The 20,397-nt window shown below is 32.9% G+C and overlaps 1 protein-coding gene across 2 annotated transcripts in view; it reads left to right on the top strand.

Annotated features, from left to right (window-relative positions):
- Positions 1–2,583: 2,583 nt before the first annotated feature.
- Positions 2,584–20,397, top strand: part of LOC130228788 (E3 ubiquitin-protein ligase RNF43) — a 232,741-nt gene continuing 214,927 nt past the window's right edge. For both annotated transcript variants that reach the window (XM_056457230.1, XM_056457229.1), the window contains exon 1: positions 2,584–3,674. In XM_056457230.1, the coding sequence (XP_056313205.1) occupies positions 3,435–3,674 (240 nt within the window). In that variant the 5' untranslated portion in view covers positions 2,584–3,434. The remainder of the gene's footprint in view (positions 3,675–20,397) is intronic.

The following is a 20,397-nucleotide window of genomic DNA, read 5'->3' as shown; positions in this document are numbered from 1 at the left end:
TGTTTTTACATTACTGTGAGGGTTGGGTTTAGGGTTGTGGTAGGGGTAGCTGTTAATGAAATGCAATTTAATTGGTAATATTTTTTGAATAACACTCTGTATACTGTTTTTACATTACTGTGAGGGTTGGGTTTAGAGTTGTGTTAGGCTTGGGGGTTAATAAAATGCAATTTAATTGGTAATTTAATAAATAACACTCGGTATACTGTTTTACCTTACTGTGAGTAGGCATGGGCCGGTATAAGATTCTGACGGATGATAACCTTGGATAAAAATATCACGGTTTTACGGTAATACTGTAATACACTATTGTGATTACTGCTTTAAAATATATTCTTTTTAAAGGTTTGGGTAAAAAAACTAAAACTTTTTTTCCGCTTTGAACCCAATATATTTTGAGAAACACTTAAAATAATTTGGAACAGTAAACATATCAGGCTAAATAATTAAAAATAAATCAGACTTCTGCTGTCTTCAATTGTTTCAAAAACACTGATTTTTTTAACCATCTAAAATGGCATTGTTGGATACCTTTTCTGCTGGATACTGTTGTCATAACAAAAACTAAAAATAAATAAAAAAACGCAAATAAAAAATCTTACACGTACCTTAGGAACGGTATAGCAGAAAATTTTGATGGTTTTAAAACCTTGACTTTTCCAAACCGCGGTATACCCTAAAAACGGTTATCATCCCATGCCTAACTGTGAGGGTTGGGTTTAGATTTGTGGTAGGCTTAGGGTTAATAAAATGCTATTTATTGGGTAATTTAAATAATAATTCTCTGTATACTGTTTTTACCTTACTGCGAGGGTTGGGTTTAGGGTTGTGATAGGGGTAGCCATTAATAAAATGCAATTTATTGGGTAATTTAATGAATAATACTTGGTATACTGTTTTTACCTTACTGTGAGGGTTGGGTTTCGGGTTGGAGTAAGGGTGGACATCAATAAAATACAATTAATGGGTAATTTAATAAATAATATAAATAATTTTAATTATAATTACTGTTTTTACATTAATGTGATGGTTGGGTTTATGGTTGGGGTGGGGCAGATGTTAATAAAACACAATTTAATTGGTATTTTTAATAAATAAAATAGCTAATTGCCATTAACATCTGGCTGCAGCTGTATCCCCTCTTAAGTGTGAAGCTAAACTAACTAACTTTATATCCTGTATTCTATCATCAGGTGAAAAATCAGAAAGTGATGGAGGAAAACGTAAGAAATTGACTTCAGATTAACACTCACTGCAGCTCATTTAGGTAGGACAGATTCTGATTTTCTGATCTCTGTCAAATTTGTTCAGATTTATTTATTTTTTTACTTTTTATGATTGTAGAGCTCTATTGAAGATTCATCAGCATATGTGCAAGACATATAATCAAAATATTACATGAAAACCGCTGTATGAAATATTTCTGAAAGTTTTGTTTTTGTGATTTGAATGGCTGTCGTTGATATTCATGTTTTTAAAATGTATTTTCTTAGAGGATTTTAAATGTTAACGCTAAATGCAGTGCTATTCTTAACATAGCACAAGAGCGAAAGTCAGATTTGAGCAGCATTGAAATGAACTGATTTGTTTTCAGCCTTTTGGAATTTGAATAAATGCAAAACAAGTGATAAACCTGATAAAGCCGTGTGTCATTGCTGTTTTTTTTTTTAGAAACTTTTATTCATTATAAGCTGGCTAAAGTCATGATAAAAAAAATAATATCTATCTATCTATCTATCTATCTATCTATCTATCTATCTATCTATCTATCTATCTATCTATCTATCTATCTATCTATCTATCTATCTATCTATGTATATATATATATATATATATATATATATATATATATATATATATATATATATATATATATATATATATATATATATATATGTATATGTATATATGTATATGTATGTATATATATGTATATGTATGTATATATATGTATATGTATGTATATATATGTATAGATAGATAGATAGACAGACAGACAGACAGACAGACAGACAGACAGACAGACAGACAGACAGACAGACAGACAGATAGACAGACAGATAGACAGATAGATAGATAGATAGATAGATAGATAGATAGATAGATAGATAGATAGATAGATAATTTTTTACATCAACACATTTTATTTATTTTATTGCACTTAGATATTAATACATTTTCCATTTATTTATTTCTGCTTGCATCCAGTCAAAGCACATACTATTTTTCAACATTTGATTTATATTTTAACATGCTTGTAGTATGTATTACATATTGTACAGAGAAGTTGTTATGCAGTCATAAGTCTTTAACAGTTTACAAGGTTGTTGGAAGCTTACTATTGTAATAGTGATGATTACATTCACGCTTTTTGAGTTTGGACTCAAGCATGGGACTGTAGTGAGGTCAGTAGATGGCGCAGTGACTGTGCGTCTGTGTGTGTGCGTGTGTGTCTGAGTTTAATGGGTCGGATCAGTTCTGCTCCACCCTCGCTGACAGTCAGCAGGTACACACACACACACACACACACACACACACGCACACACACGCTCTCTCTCAACTTCAAACTTTGCCAGTGCTCCTGCTGTTCGGATCAGCAACACTGACTGTACTTCTGGCCAGCGCGTGCGGATTCTACACATGAAGCGACTGGATTTCTCGATAAAAAGGATCTGTGGAGATTTAATTCGACTCGAGTTGAACAGGTTTGTGAAGTACGAGAAGATTGAGCTTAATTCATTTTGGAACATGGAAACGAGTGTTCAGAAACGGCTCGATGTTCTCGATCGCTCTTCGAAAACGCGTGTTTTATCTGGATAGTATTTTCCACCGTCGCGTTTTTTTGTTTCTTTACGTTGGACCTCATGGGAAAGATTTCACAGTGGGATTACGAACTCCTCTGAACGTGTTTCTCTTCAGCGTGGAATAACCGATACGATGTGGCATTGATGGATACGGCGATTCTGCTACAACCTGTTACATTCTGGAATGTTTGGAATCCTTTGAAGTGGACGCGGCGCACCGCACAATAATGGAGTCATTATGACGTCACGTTATCAATCACGACGCGCGGGAAACAACAGGGGGAATCAGTAATAATATCGAATAATATCGGCCTCTTATTCAAACTCTCTCTTTTTGCTCATTTAAATCAATGCTCCCGCCAGGAGTTTGTCCGCTGTCAATCACTGGCTATCTGTCATATTCCATCACCTGTCAATCATGCGCTGTCAGTGATACAGGCCAATCAACAGCCAGCGTTTAAAAGTAAAGCTCCATTTGGAATTCATTCCTATTGCTTAAATTGAGCATTGGCGCTCTGACTGATTTAGTTTGGACAGTTTCCGTCAGTAAGCACCGGGGTTTTGGAGTGTTTGGTTGTTTTGTGAACAGTGCATAATGTATGGCCGGAGCCCGCAGCCGCTGCCGGGACAATGAGGGTTCCTGTGCGGCGTTTGGCCGGGCTCTGGCCGTGGCTGCTCATGGCTGCCTTGCAGGTGGCGCTGGGCCACACGGGCCTGGAATTGGCCGCTGCCGTGGAGTCCGAACGGTCCGCTCCCCGAGCCACTATCACGGTGAAGCTGCTGAAGCAGGAGTCCACCGGCAGGCCCATCACCCTGGAAGGGCTGTTCGTCCGCGGCAGCGAGGGCAAAGCTCAGGGGAAACTTATGCAGGTAAGAGCTGGATGGTGTTTTTCATTATTGATGTTTATTAGTGGCGTCATTGTTGTTATATTCGCACATTTTTGTACTTTTCCATGATAAAATAATTCCAGAAAAGTATTCTTTGCAAATTTTCAATATTAGAATCATATTAGCAGTCAATGACTGTCTGAAGAGTGAAAGTAACATTGTTTACAGTCAATTAAATAGTGCTAATGTTGTTTTGAAGTCATACTCAAGACTCCATATTCAAAGTAGCACGGTAAACAATATAGGGAGCAACTATGATTCAATTATGAGTGAATGTGTGAATTTAAAACCGACTTTGCTTCATTTTTTTTTAAGTACACACTGGGACAGATGTGGTATCGCTGATATTGTATATCACGAATACTCTGCACATTTCAACACATTGCTTTTGCTTTTGTTCTGGATAAATAAGAAAGATATGTGAGGGAATACTGATTTATGTCTGTTGGATGGTTTATTGGAGACTTTAATCGGCCTAAAAAAATTCATACATAACTCTATAATAGATAGTTCAGCCAAAACTGAAAATTCTGTCATCATTTACTCTCCCTTCTATTATTCCAGACTTGTTTTTTCTGCTGAACACAAAATATATTTTAAAGAAAGCTGAAAATCATTGAATTCTGTACTGTTTGTTTACTTTCTATGGAGGTCAATGGTTGCTCAGCATTCTTTAAAGTATCTTCTTTTGTGTTCAACAGAATAAAGAAACCGATAAAAGCTTTGGAAGCTCTTGAGGGAGAGTAAATACTGTTGTACATTTTCATTTTTGGATGAACTACTTTACTTCTAGCTTGTCAAATAAATACTGGTGGTAAATTGCTTTGATTCTCTTTAGGTTAACAGTATTTGCTATTTGCATGAAAGTGAAAAGATGTCTGTGAGATATATTCTGGTGTGTATCTTCTGCAGAAAGGTGTTTAGGCACTCATTTACTGGTTTGCACAACATATGCCTCAACATAAATGCATTTGCATTCTGTTTATTTTGTTATTCTTTTTTTATTTCTGGCATTGTGCTTTGGCTTTATATGTTATACATATTGCTGTTGTTCATCTTTTGGTTTTATATTCACCTTAATTTAATTTCAGAAAAGTATTTTTCGCAATTTTTAAATGGGGAAATCATATCAGCAGCCAATGACCATCAAACTACAACCTCGTTCAGTCACTTAAATAGTGCTGTTTTGATGTGATGCTTGTGAGTTCAGACTGAAAATTCAAAGTAGCATGGTCAGCAATAGGGAAAGTGTCACAAGTCACTTTGTGCTCATAACAGTAGCCTATGTCATTATAATTAATTTGTATTAGCTTTTATGAATGCTGCTTTATTATTATTTTTGAATGCAATGCGATATAAAACCAACTTTACCTCACTATCTTTTGAATTGAAGCATTAGCTGAGTGTGTATATGTCAGTGTGGTGTCTGAAAGGGAATACTATACTGATGTGCATCTCATGCATCTTCAGATTTGGGGGCTTTTGTTGGCAGATAGCAGCCCTGAGAAGCATTTAGACACTTAAAAAATCATTAAAACTAACATATTTGTATTGCATTTATCTGTCCAATTAACTTAAAATATATGTTTGGTCTTTTTGATGATGTCCTTTTTGTTTTTTGTAAGTCACCTTTAGATAAAAAACATATAGTCATCCAATAATCCTGGCATCATATTTTTTGCACTGAATTGCTTTTGTTCTTCTTTTGCAAAAGTGTCTGCTAAAAGTATAAATGCAAATGGTACAATGCTTTGTCTCTATTACAGACTCTGAATTGCCATAGTAATTTCACTGAGGAAATGAAACTCTTCTAACTCTTAAGTCAAGACTTAATATAAAAGGATTTTGTTTCATTTATGCAGATGATAATTACATGAGCCTAAAAAGTATTTGGGCACTTTCAGCAACATCTTAAACTGTCTGTAAATCATTGTGTAGACGAATTACCATGTTTGTAGACATTTGGGATGCGTGTGCAGTGAAGTGGCAGAAAAAAACCGAGAGCGCTAGCATTTACAGTGAGGGAATGACATCCGATGCGGTACAGAGTTTGTTGTTGTCTTAGAAATAAGCTATATTGATTACGTATTATTTACATAATGCTTTCAGCATATTATAACATTAACAGTAAAGTGAGCGGCGTTCGTCTGACAGGTCCATTTGCAATAGCATCCCTTCCAATGGATATTGGATAAGTCGAAATGGCCAATCATCCAGCCCCAAATATACAATCTCATTGGAGCTCCAAGTGATTTTACAAGAGATAAGTTAAAGGCCTACAAGTCTTTGGATGCCTACAATGTTGTTCTGTGTGGTCATGTGCAGGAAATAATGCTCCAGGATGACCAGATTCAAAATTTTGTAGTGCTAAAAACCGAGATTCTGCCTAGCCAAAGGCAAGGAAAGAAGACGGAGGTATACAAGGCCTGGGTAATCATCAAGCAATACTACTGCATTCTGACAGTGAACTACACCTGTACGGCTGGGTATGTAAACTTACACATAGGAGTAAAGTTGGTTTTAAATTTGCACATTAAGGCATTCTCTTTAATAATATAATTTCATAAAAGTATTATTTGCAAACTCTAAATAGCGAAATCATATTAGCAGTCAATGACTATCAAAGTACAACATTGTTCACAGTCAGATAAACATTGTTAATGTTGTTTTCAAGTCACACTTGCAGGTTATTTCAGACTGAATATTCAAAGTGCCATGGTAAACAATATAGGGAGTGTGTCACAAGTTGTCACTGAATGAATGTGTGAATATAAAACCAACTTTACCTTAATAACTTACACTTTCACATTTCATTCCAAGCATCCAGTGTCGGCAGTTTAATTAATCATATGTAACTGTTTTTGCTGAAATCATTGCTGCAATCAAAAATGAGTAATGTGTATGATTCAGCATAGCGTAAACTTACCTGATATGACATGAGAACTGCAGAGTCCAACATTTCTAATTAGGTCGTCATTTCATTCAGCTCCCTTTTAGCCAAAGATGTCTGCGGTTGGCATTAAAAGCAGTGTGGTGTACGGTAAAAGTTATGTTTTCTATTCGAATTTGGCATACTGCACAACACGTCATGTTTGCCTTTGCAACCTGTAACCCGTGTGACGTCATGTATAGCTTAGTAATTTGTCTATTAGATCAATAAATATGTCATTTATGGTAAAAAAAAAAAACATGGGTGCACTTTTCTAGCAAAACATTTGCCAAAACGGATGAAAGCAAACAGTAAAAAAGGTGGAACATCCTATGCAACAGTAAAAAGGTATGTTCTTTGAAGTATTAATATGAGTAGGATGAATGAAATTGAAAAGCCATTTTGTTAACTAAAAGTGAGTAAACTTTAAAAATGTTGCTTTAAAAATATGAACTTATTTTTATAATTGTTTACTTAAGTCAGCTTTAACCTGTAGACTTTTATTTCAGTATGTTGCTGTACTTCCAGATAAAACTAAATATTGAGTAGGGGCGGGGCTTTCTTTTTGAGCATATTTTTATTTTTTTTGCAAATTAATGACAAGACTGGGTATGAATATGCAGTTACTACACTGAAAGAAATGACTTTTTGATGCAGTAAATTCTAATAAATTTACTCATAATTTTTAAATTGTAATATTAAGTGTCAAAGATTACTTGAATTTTCGAAGCAAATGTTTAATATTTACATATTTTCTTCATGTAATGAAGTAAGTTGAAAGTAGGGCTGGGCTAATAAATCGCAATTAGAAAAATTATATCAATAACAGTGATATGCTCTGGACCTTTTACTCCATAATGATATAAGAGCAAATCACCAGCAGAAATGTGCAACAATGGCAATCTAAAAGTGTGTTGATATTAGAGATGTACCGTATTTTCGGCCACTGAAAATTTATCGGCTGAAAATATGTCATGCCATTTAATGGACCCTCAATTTTTTGTGGCTTCAGTCATTGTTGGGAAACTCTTAAATCTGGAAGCATTAACAACTCATATAGAAACAAATATCATTATCACTTAATATGGAGAAGAATTATCGAGATTGAATTTTTGCCAAATCGCCCAGCCCTAGTGGAAAGAGTTAAATACAAATGTTCATTTATGGATTGAATTAAGAGAAGAAGGTTTTGAAAATAAAAACAATCTTAGGTGTTTAAATTTGAGAGAAAGATTTGTTAGAGTTTAATCTTCATTAGTTTGAAGATTAAGAAGAGTTTTGAGTGTGCTTATTTTTTAGTTTTAAGTTTACCACCTTGTAGAGTAGCAGCACTCATGCTAACACTAGCTCTGAGATCAGGAAGCATATTTAAAGTAAATTTGCTCTTGGTTGTGAAATAGCACATTTCAAGTGGAAATGTATGTTTTAATTAAACCAAGTTACACCAAATACACTAATTTGTAACTAATAAGATTTATTTAAATTGATAAGAGCAATGTTACTTCTGCTTTAACAAACTTAACATTACTTGGTTCATTTAAATATATATATAGACTCAAAAATATAATAGATAATCAATTAACTTTTACTTCATTCATTTATTAGTGTCAGGTTTAAAAATGAAGTACATTTTAATTTACATAGTATTGACAAGTTAAATGTACCTGATATAAGACAGTAAAATATACTAGAAATTTATTTGTGCAAATTGTTACAAGGATTTTTTAAAAGTAAATCTTAAGAGTTATTTTTTTCAGAGTATGGAAACCCTCACGTTAACATCAACAGAAGGACCACCACTAATGTGGAAGCAAATGCTCAGATCTTGATTGAAGATTACCAAAACATACTAATTTTTTAATTTGATTAACTTGCTTGGATTAATTATTCATCTTAAGAATAACAATGTGAGCTAGCAGAATAAACACTGTAAATTTAGATTTCAAGCTGACTTTAAGTCAGCTTAACAGTTCCAAGTTACCACGAGTTTACTCCCTTTTTTTAGATTAACTAATTGCTTTTTACAGTAAATGTGCTACGGTCTCACTTTACCTTATCACATAGTAAAGTATCCACTAAATGCATACTCCAGAGTTTTGTGGAATAAAATGATCCCTGTGTTGTTTATGCACATTTTATGAATACTTTATAATTGAACTACTACTCAGATTTGTAGTACTACTCAGACTTGATCCACTTTTCTTACTTAGAGTTTTCGTCTTGTTTCAGGGCCTGATATCTAAAAATGATGGTCTTGTTTTAAGAAGTAAGGTGGGGGTTTTTTTCCAAGCAAGCAAAATAATTCCCATTAGGGTAAGCAATATAAACTTATATCAAAAGGAAAAACAAGATTATTTTGCTTCACCCCATTGGCAGATTATTTTACTTGTTTTGAGTACAAACGCACTTGATTTTGACTCCTTATTTCTTAATATAAGACCATTTTTTGGCTTGTCTAGAAAATGTTTCTTTATTTAAGAGTTTTTAGATATTTGGTCTAAAAACAAGACAGAAAATCTAAGCAAGGAAAGCATTTCTTGTAGTGTGTACTGCATTGGTATTGCTGTACATTACACTGTGATAGACTCATGTCTGGCTGATCATTTTCAGCATTCAAACAAGCGTTTTTCTGTGAAGCTGCTTTGAAACTGTATGTATGGGGAATTGCATTAATGAAATGTAAATGACCCAAGATCAAAGTCTGGTCTGATGTGAGGGAATACTGATGTGTATCTCATGCATCTTCAGTCTCGAAGGATTTCACTGGCAGACAGCAGCCCTAAGAAGTATTTAGACACTTAAGCAACTGTCTGAAAGTTATTGCTTTAGATGTCAGATCAAAGCAACTGTAATCTATTGGTTTGCACAACATTTGGCAAAATAAATGCAATTGCGCTCCGCTTACTTTGAACTTGCTTTTGTTTTTATGAAATATTCTGTCATCTATTCTAGAGCTGCACGAATATGGGGGAAAAATCATAATCAGGATTATTTGTAATTATGGCTATTTAAAATGATTTTCAGCGGGCCATATGACCAAAACTAGATATAGAATAGTAATATAATACAACAGAAAGCAAAATCAATTTCACTTTAAAGGAGTTATTGCAAAAAATTGTAATTAAATTTGAAATTTTGTATATGATTTTTTTTATTTTATTTTTTTCTCCCAGTTTATACAATTTTTATTTAATATTGTCCCCCAACATACATTTTGGCTTTGGTACTGAGTTATATAATGTATATTCACACAAAAAAAACAATAGAATAAAACATACAAATGAAACAAACTGTGCTTTCAGTATAATTCCCACTGTAGGAATTAACGTTGATTTGTTTCATATTAAAGCTAAATTTCTTTAATTAAGAGCAGTGAGTGATTTTGTCTTTTGCTAATTGATTAATAATGATAATTAATTGAATTTATTGACTTTTTTGGACTTAAGGACTGCTGATGTACCTGGTAAAAGCATTACGTGGTTTAATGATTTTTCTTTCCCCTTTTTACTTCATTTGCATACTTTAATATTGTGGAATTTGTGTCCCACAGTATTGAAAATTTCAGTATCGATAAAACTTTTTACTTTATTTGCATACTTTTGTTGAAGTTTTTCCTCCATGATATTGAAAATGCTGAACATCAAATATTGATGTTTTTCAAGACGTCGAATCGAAGTTGGAAATGCCAGTATCATGACAACCCTTTTCACTTCCTTTGCATATTTTTGTGGAATTTGTATTGAATATTGATTTTCTTTTTAAGTATTGTATCGAAGTTGGAAATCCCATTATCGTAACAGCATTAATACTCTTAATGTTATGGAATTTTTCCTTGTGGTATCGAAAATGCTATCAAATGTTGATATTGTTTTAAACTATCGTATCAATTTGTGAAAAATTTGCATACTTTTGTGGAATCTGTTCCCCTCAGTATCCAAAACTATATTGATATCGTTATTTTTTAAGGTATTGTTTCGAAGTTGGAAATTCTAGTATCATGACAACACTAATACTCTTAATGTTATGGAATTTATTTCTTGTGGTATCGAAAATGCTATCAAATGTTGTTATTGTTTTAAATTATCGTATCAAAGTTGGAAATTCCAGAATCCTGACAACGCTTATTACTTCATTTGCATACTTTTGTGAAATACGTTCTCCATGATATTGAGAATATCAAATATTAATATTTTCAAGGTATCGAAGTTGGAAACTCCCGTATTGTAACTAGGCATGGGTTGGTATAAAATTCTGACGGCATGATAACCTTGAATAAAAATATCACGGTATCATGGTATTGTGATTATTGCTTTAAAATATGTTATTTTTAAATATCTGGGTAAAAAACAAATTTTTTTTCCCCCTTTTGAAAACAATATATTAAATTTTTTAAAAGATTTAAAATATTTTGGAGCAGTAAATACATAAATCATGCTAAATAATTCAAATGAATCATTGACTTCTGCTGTCTTCATTAGTTTCAAAAACACAGATTTCTTTACATTTTTAAATGGCATCTTTGAATGGAGATACTGTTGTCCAAAAAAAAAAAGGAAATAAAAAAAAATCTTACACATACCTTGGGAACGATATTAAAGAAAATTTTTTCAAAACCTTGACTTTTCCAAACTGCGATATACCTTGAAAACGGTTATCGTTCCATGCCTTTATTGTAATAACACTAATACTTTTAATCTTAATGTTATGAAATTTATTTCTTTTTACTATCAAAAATGTTGTCGAATGTTTTTTCAATATCAATATTTCTCAAGGTTATATTGAGGTTGGAAAGCCTATTATCGTGACGACACTAATATTCTTAATGTTGTGGAATTCATTCCTTGTGGCATCAAAAACAGTACAGAATATCAATATTGTTCAAGGTATTGTATTAAAATTGACAATTCCAGTATCATAACAACCCTTAACTTCATTTGCATACTTTTGTGGAATTTGCTCCCCATGATATTGAATATGATATGAAATATCGATATTATTTAAGTTATCGAAGTTGGAAAGTGCAGTATTGCAACACCTCATCTTAATGTTATAAATTGTATTTCTTTGTGGTATCGAAAACGCTATTGAATATCGATATTTTTTAATGGATCATATTGAAATTGGAAATTCAATTATTGTGACAACACTAATACTCTAAATGTTGTAGAATTTATTCCTTGTGGTATCAAAAACGTTATCGAATATCGATATTTTTTTCAAGGTGTCGTATAAAAGTTGGAGATTCCATTATCGTGATAACACTAATACTCCTAATGCTATGGAATTTATTCCTTGCGGTATCGAAAATGGTATCGAATATCGATATTTTTTAAGCTATTGTTTCAAAGTTGGAAATTCCAGTATTGTGACAACACTAATACTTTTAGTATAATGGAATTCATTCCTTGTGGTATCAAAAACGGTACTGAATATCAATATTTTTTTAAGGTATTGTATCAAAGTTGGAAATTACAGTATCATGACAATCCTAGTATATAGTGTGCCATTTGGGACGCAATGCTAGTCTTTTTGATGGCATTGTATCTCCTCCAGGATCTGTTGTTATGCACAATCGCTCACCTGGGAAGTCATCGAACGCGTCTGTGTGGGAGCCAAGAACCGCCCGGGTCTTATTGGAGGTGATAGATTTGTGGTCTTGTAAACCGTTAGGTCTGTTCTCTGAGGCCATACTGCCAGATGTTCGGTCTTTTGAAAGCTGTGCGAATCTCCAGATCCAGCCAGAGGGGACGCACTGACTGTAAACGAATCTTGAAAGCCTTTTCTCCTTGTAGAAAAAGAGTTATTGCATCATAAAAATAGACTATGAACCATTTTCCTGTTAGCGGAATGCGAGTGTTTGTTTTGCGAGAGGAGTCTGACATTGTGTTTTGAGTTTTTCTGTAATTTGCTGGGAATCATTATGCTCATTATGATCATGAATGGAGAAAAGTGTTTCTGTGGTTTAATGGCAAACTACTCTGATGGCAGCGAGTAAACTTAGCAAGTTGTGACTAGATGTGTACATTTTCTAAAAAAAAGCTGAGCGGCGCTTGCCTGTACAAAATGTGTGCTGTGTTGTGGGTGGTTGCTAAGGAGTTTTGAGTGGTTGCTAGGTGGTTTCAAGTCCTCCCTCAAGCCTGCGTGATATTCTGATCTTAAAGTCTGCATTAGGTGAAAATCACAAGCCGTTATAAGCAGTTATATCCACTAAAAACAGTTATATCCAATAAAGTAAGAGATTACAAACTACAATATTTCAACTAAATTTTATAATTTGTTTGTTTTTCTTTTTTTGGGGGGGTTTATTATAATTTTATTAAATATTTTCCCTTAACATATTGAGTGTTGCATATAAACAAAACAGTTTATTATTCATTACAGTAAGCATTTGGTTACCGAACATCTTTACACTGAAAAATAAACCCTGGTTGACTTCAATTTTTAACCTGAATCAAATTAACCCTACAAGTCCATTGAACTTGTATTGTTTAACTGACTTAAAACAGCTTGCGTAACTTATACAATTAAGAACATGATTAACTTAGTTTATTAAGTTACAATGAACTGAAAACATGCTGTCATGACTAAATGATCATATAATTTTTGACAGTGTAGGAACAGAAAGATAACACATTTAAATACAAAGGTATTGCAAAAAAAAAGCAAGCTAAAAACTTTCAACTAAATTTGATTTCTTTTTAATGTTTCTCTTTATTTTTACGGTTTGTTAATTTTATATAATATTTAGCATATTAATATGTGTACTTGTTTATGGACTGTGATCATATTTTTTTTTCTTAGGTTGTTGTTGTTGTTAGATTTGTTCCAGTTTTGGCTTTGATACTGACTAATCTAATGTATATGCACAAATGTATTCAAAATATTGATTTATTTTGAGCTGTAAAACATCCTATAGAAAATATTCATGTAATAGAGAGATATGTGAGCAGTGTTGCCAGATATTGCTGACTTTTTCCAAGACTGTCCAAAACCTGGCCAAACTTACAAAAAAAAACGCCCAAAATATTAGTTTAATATTTTATTTAATTTTATTGTATTTAAATCTAAATTAACCTACTTTTTTTGATTGTCATAACCATACAGCAACCAACACCAGCAGTCACAGAACCACAACATAACCGGATCACATCCAAACACTGCCCCCCTCTCACCCACACACTGCACTTATTGTTGTGTAGATTACACTACCTATTAGAGTATGTTTTACTTTCGAAATGGGTATAAATTCATCTCATTTGGCATTTTAAATTCTTTTGAACATAATTAGGTGCTGCTCATCAATCAGATGATGCTTCTATGTTTGCTCTTGCTGTCAATTGCGAAAAAAATAAATAAAATGATCAATAAAAATGAATAGAGTAGGAGCACACAGTTATGTTTTGTTAAATAAGTTGCACGTAAAATTTTAAGTTTCAAAACCGCCCAAATTTTGTCAACCCGCGAAGGCCATTTTTTTTACCCGCACAATCAAATTCAAAACCGCCCAATTGGTGCAGGAAACCGCACACTCTGGCAACACTTCATGTGAGTGTTGCACTCATTTATGCTCCCTACCCTATATACGATAAGTTCATATGTGTAAATATAAGAGTAAAAAGTAATTACAACAAATGTTTTAGTTATTTTAACTTATTTCAATAATTTAATCAAGTTTCAACTAGATTTTTTACAGTATACAAAGTTTAACTTTAATATTTTTAGTCAATTTGATTGAGATTGAGTTGAAATTACTAAAGTTGCTTTGATTCAACTACAAAAGCTATCTTTTCACAGTGTATGCAGTAGAAACTCAAAATTTGATGTAATTATTAATTATGTATTCTATTAGAGTGCAATGTTAAGTCTGAACTGTAAAAAATATTGCCTTTTTAGTTGAATCAAGTGAACTTTTCTAGTCATTTCAGCTTGCATCAATCACATAATACTGTAATGTGCATTTACATATCACATTTATTGTGCATACACCCAAATCGCTTTTCAATCATGTAAGTGGCTCTCTCCTCACCGCTTTACTTTGCATTGTATAAGAAACATCTACTAATGTTCTGAGTGTTTGGTTTGCGGCAGGCTATTGCTCTTGCTCACAGAGAGCGTGTCGCACACAGACAGATGCTTTTTTGTTGCAGCGCCAACCTGTTGCAACAGGCCTGGGTTGCTCTGGCGCTTTGTCCTCCTGCATAATGTTCCCTTCCTCTAGGGGACAAAGTGATAGAAGCTGGTGGGGGTAGGGGGAAGTTTCTATCTTTTCTTCCCTCACTTTTTACCCTCTTTTCCTTTGGCCAGACCACATGAATCCAACATTATGGCTTTTATCTGCTGCTGGGAAGAATGATATCGAATTATCTGCACTGTATAGCTTGTTTTTATCCCGTGCTGCTGCACAAGATCTGGATGAAGACGCTTCAGTTAGATCTCTGTTTTTGACTATGTTTGCTATACAGCATATCTGGAGATTTTTGGGATAGCTTGCTTTTGTTTGTAGTTGCCAGAGTACAGTAAATATTTAGTGGAAATGTTTGTCACCAAATGAATGCATGGACTAATATCTGTTTTTCATTTGATTCAAGACTTTTATTCTTGGATCTAGTTCGTTCTTAAATTATATACTTTACCGTGTGTTTTATTATACAATGCATGAAAGAAAATATTCAATTGAGCATTTAAATTTGAGTTTGAATTAAACTATTTATGTAATATTCTCCTAAAAGAATTTGAGATTTGAATCCATTTGAGTTTGAAGTGATTCATTGGAATGAATCAAACTAAAATTCTCCTTGTAGTGGCACAAAAAGTTGAGGGTTGGATCCATTTGAGATTGAACTGATTCATGGCAATGAACAAACTATTATTCTCCTTGTGGTGCGAAATCTTGAGATTTTAATCCATTTGAGTTTGAACTGATTCATGACAATGAATCAAACTATTATTCTCCTTGTGGTGCGAAACCTTGAGATTTTAATTCGTTTGAGTTTGAACTGATTCATAGAAATTAATCAAACTATTATTCTCCTTGTGGTGTGAAATCTTGAGATTTTAATCAGTTTAAGTTTGAACTGATTCATAGAAATTAATCAAACTATTATTCTCCTTGTAGTGGTGCAAGAAGTTGAGTGTTGAATCCATTTTGATTTGAAGTGATTCATGGGAATGAATCAAACAAAAATTTTCCTTAGTGGTGCAGAAAGTTGAGATTTGAATCTGTTTGAGTTTGAAGTGATTCATAGAAATTAATCAAACTATTATTCCTCTTGTAGTGGTCCAAAATGTTGAGATTTGAATCTGTTTGGGTTTGAACTGATTCATGGGAATGAATCAAGCAAAAATTATCCTTGTAGTGGCACAAAACCCTGAGATTTGATTTCATTTGAATTTGAACCGATTCATAGAAATGAATCAAACTATTATCCTCTATGAAGTGGTGCAAGAAGTTGAGTTGAATCCATTTAAGTTTGGAGTGATTCATGGGAATGAATCAAACTATTATTACCCCTGTAGGGGTGCAAGAAGTTGAGATTTGAATCCTTTTGAGTTTGAATAGATTCATAGAAATGAATTAAACTAGTATTCTTGTAGTGGTGCAAAATGTTGAGATTTGAATCCATTTGAGTGTGAACTGATTCATTGGAATGAATTAAACAAAAAATGTCCTTGTAGTGGTGCAAGAAGTTGAGATTTGAATCCATTTAGGTTTGAACTGATTCATGGAAATGAATCAATTTAAATTGAGCTTAAATAGATGATGCTAACAGAAGTTTGTGTAAATCCGTTTAAATTCGGACTGCTTTATGTAAATATTTGTTTGGATATTTAGCAAAATAACCCTAACCTTTGAACTAGAGAAGGTTTTAATTGTCTGATAACTGCACATGCTTAGGAAACAATGAAATGTTTGAGAAATGTATGATATATTGACTAAAATGTAAAAAAATTAAGAGTTTAATTTCTATATATGCGCTGAGATTTATGTGGATTAGGTTTTAGTCAAGTTATTAAATTACTTACTTTTTTTTAATTAATATTTTATAGGGGTTTTCACCTTTATTGACAGAACAGTGGAGATTTGAAAACAGGAAAGTGTGGGGAGCAGAGAGAGAGGAAGGATCGGCAAAGGATCGCGAGCACCTGTGTGCTACACTGAAAACCCTAATAAGTTGACTGAACTAAATTAATTGAGTAAACTCGTTGCCTTAATTTAATTGAGTAATGGAGTCTCCCAAAACTTGCATATTTAAGTTTATTTAACTTGCTGGTTTTGTAGACAATACTGAAATTGTTCTGAAATTGAACTGAACAATTTAGTTACACGCAAGGAAGTTTATATATATATATATATATATATATATATATATATATATATATATATATATATATATATATGTGTGTATATATATATATATATATATATATATATATATATATGTATATATATATATATATATATATATATATATATATATATATATATATATATATATATATATATATATATATATATATATATATATATATGTATGTGTGTGTGTGTGTGTGCGTGTGCAATAATATACTATGAAAAATGTTTAAATAAATTTTAAACAAAAAATAAGTAGCCATTTATTCACTTTATGATGAATAATTATACCTGAAGCCATTTGTTTTCTGATTTAAAAAAAAACCTTGCACTTAAAAGGTTGCACATATTAGAATTTTAGTCAAAACATTTTTTTGGTACATTTGTGAAAATTACCTATTTTTTTTCAAAGGATTAATTATGATTTTGCGCTCATTACACTTGAAATTGTAAGTTTATGCATTTTCATGGTACATAAGTTAAATGAACTCATATTTTTAAGTGATAAGACCAAAATGCAAAATTTTAGGTTACGTTCAGTCAACTTTACTGAATTGTTTAAGTAAAGACAACATTAGGGTTTACAGTGTATATGTCAACGCACTAACCCCTAGGCTATTGGCGCCGACGACTAAGTTGCATTTTAAAGTAATTAGAAAAGTAATTTATCTCTACAATTTTAATGTAATTAGTAACTAATTACTTTTTTTTTAAAGTAACTTTCAAAATATGGTTTGAATATTTTGACTCATTTCTATAATTATATAGCGTGCATATAATGGTCACTTAAAAACTTTAGTTTTGAATCTGTTGAGTTCATTCATGGAACTAAAATTCAACACATAGTGATGAGTTTTAAATCGATTTGAGTTTGAACTGATTCACAGAAATGAATTTAATGATTGACCTTATGGATGTTTTAAATTGGAATAAAAAATAGTACATTTTTGCTAATAATGACCTTTTGCCTAAATACATTTGTAATGTAATTAGCAATTAATTGCTTTTTTGGAGTAACTACCCAGCACTGCTGATGACCCACTTAACAAAAGTTGAGTTTTGAATCTTTCGATCTGATTCAGAGAAAATACCTTAACAAGTGAACTTGATGTTTTGAATTGGAATTAAAATGAAAAAGTTTATTTATTCATGTGGCGTCCCAGCCTATAGGCCGTGCATGCATGTGTATGACGTGTGTTTCAGTGACATGATTGGTACACAGATGCCGCTTATTTGGATGTGGAAATAAGCAGAGTTTCATGGGGAATAGTACGGAGCAATCGCCTCGGCATGGAGCTCGGTTAGTCCCTTTTGACCCTTACTCTTCTTTTTGTTTACTTTGCATTATTTATGTTATTATTATGTCAGAACTAAATGTTATTTTGTTCGTTGGGGTTGCGTTGAGTCCTCCCTTTTGTTGCAGCTGAAGAGCCAGCTGTAACAAAATTCAAAATAGCAAGTTTTGACAAAAATTGACCTTTTACTAAAGGCATCACAGTGTTGAACTTGTTTATTTCCTGCAAAAAAAAGCACATGAGTCTTTCCATATGCTCTCACATTCACACACACACCCTCATACACTATACGGCTAATTTAGTTTATTCAATTCCCCTATAGCGCATGTGTTTGAACTATGGGGGAAACCGGAGCACCTGGAGGAAACCCACGGCAAACCAGGAGAGAACATGCAAACTCCACACAGAAATGCTAACTGACCCAGCCGAGGCTCAAACTAGCAACCTTCTTGCTGTGAGGCCCCGATGCTAACCACTGAGCCACCGAGCCACCCTGAACCCAACCACTGAACTTGATAATTAAAAATAGCACGTTTCAACATTACCAAATACAAATGTCATCACAGTGTTGAGCTTGTTTATTTCCAGTAAAACTGCATGCTAGTATGTTGGCCGGTCGTCTTGAATGGGTTGATCGGGTCTCAGTATTGAACTGTAAAAGTGAATGAAACTCTGGCGAAGCGTGCTGGATTTCTGCTTTTCCAGGCGTGTCTGCTCTGCTGTCCTGGGGCGGCTCTGAATTGGCCGCGTTAAGGATGACAGCCAGTTTTCATAACCACCAGTAATTACACATCTCCCATCCCATTTGATCTTCCTAAGCATGTTGTTTCTCCAGGCCACAGGTTGGCGAGCGGCGCTACCCAAATTCGACTGGCTTTTCTGGGCCGGTCGGCGGATCACAGACAGAGAAAAAAACAAGATCAGACATGATGATGATGGTGGAAATGTTTTATTTCAGGAGAAAAAAGGCCTCTCGGCGCAGCCACTGCTCTTTAATGGAGGACGATCAACCGCGCTCTTGTTTACTTTGCATTGCAAATGTGGAATTTAATTTGACACGAGCGCTATATTTCTTTTTATATGTGCTCCATTCTAATATTACTGTACAAACGTGGTATTTGTACGTCAGTAAGATGTATGGCATGATTTTTTTTACCACATGGATTTTCTTTCATAACTTTACGGTTGCATAAAAACTTGTTTTAAAATGGCGTGTAATCAGTGTCGTTTACTCAAAGGCAATTAAGATGTATTTGAACACTTACAGTAATTAACACTAATTGTTAACATTCCATTATTATTATTATCATTATTATTATTATTATTATTATTATTATTATTATTTTACATTTGAAGGGATTCCTGAAAACTTTCTTCATCTTTCACAAAGAAAATGAATATTTTTTTAAATTGGTTAATAAAGAAAACCTTGAGATTTTGTAATTAAGTTGATTATTAATATAGCAGAAAACTCCTTATTTATTATTTTATTTTAAATAGTTTTTTATTTTGATTTTAATAATATTTAATTTTAACAAATCTATATTTATTTATTAACTTATTTATTTTTGTAAATGTTACTTATTTGTTTTTATTTATTTAATTAACTATTTCTTTCTTTTTTATTATTTGTTTATTAATTTGTATTCATTTATTTATTTTGTGTTTACTTTTTGTTTATTAAATATTCATTTATTTATTTATTTGTTTATTTGCTTGTGAATGTTATTTATTTATGTGTTTATTTAATTAACTATTTATTTCATTATTTGTTTATTTATTTGTATTAATTCATTTATTTATTTATTTTATTTATATTTATTTTTTGTTTTTATTTATTTATTTTTAAAATTTGATTTGGGCATCACGGTGGCGCAGTGGGTAGCACGATCGCCTCACAGCAAGAAGATCGCTGGTTTGATTCCTGGCTGGGTCCGTTGGCATTTCTGTGTGGAGTTTGCATGTTCTCGTCGTGTTGGTGTGGGTTTCCTCCGGGTGCCCCGGTTTCCCCCACAGTCCAAACGCTATGCGCTATAGAGGATTCGAGTAGGCTAAATTGTCCGTAGTGTATTAGTGTGAATGAGTATGTATGGTTGTTTCCCAGTGATGGGTTGCAGCTTGGAAGGGCAT

Source organism: Danio aesculapii, chromosome 5 (assembly GCF_903798145.1).
Source record: "Danio aesculapii chromosome 5, fDanAes4.1, whole genome shotgun sequence".
Classification (NCBI taxonomy): domain Eukaryota; kingdom Metazoa; phylum Chordata; class Actinopteri; order Cypriniformes; family Danionidae; genus Danio; species Danio aesculapii.
This window is presented reverse-complemented; position numbering and strand designations above follow the sequence as displayed.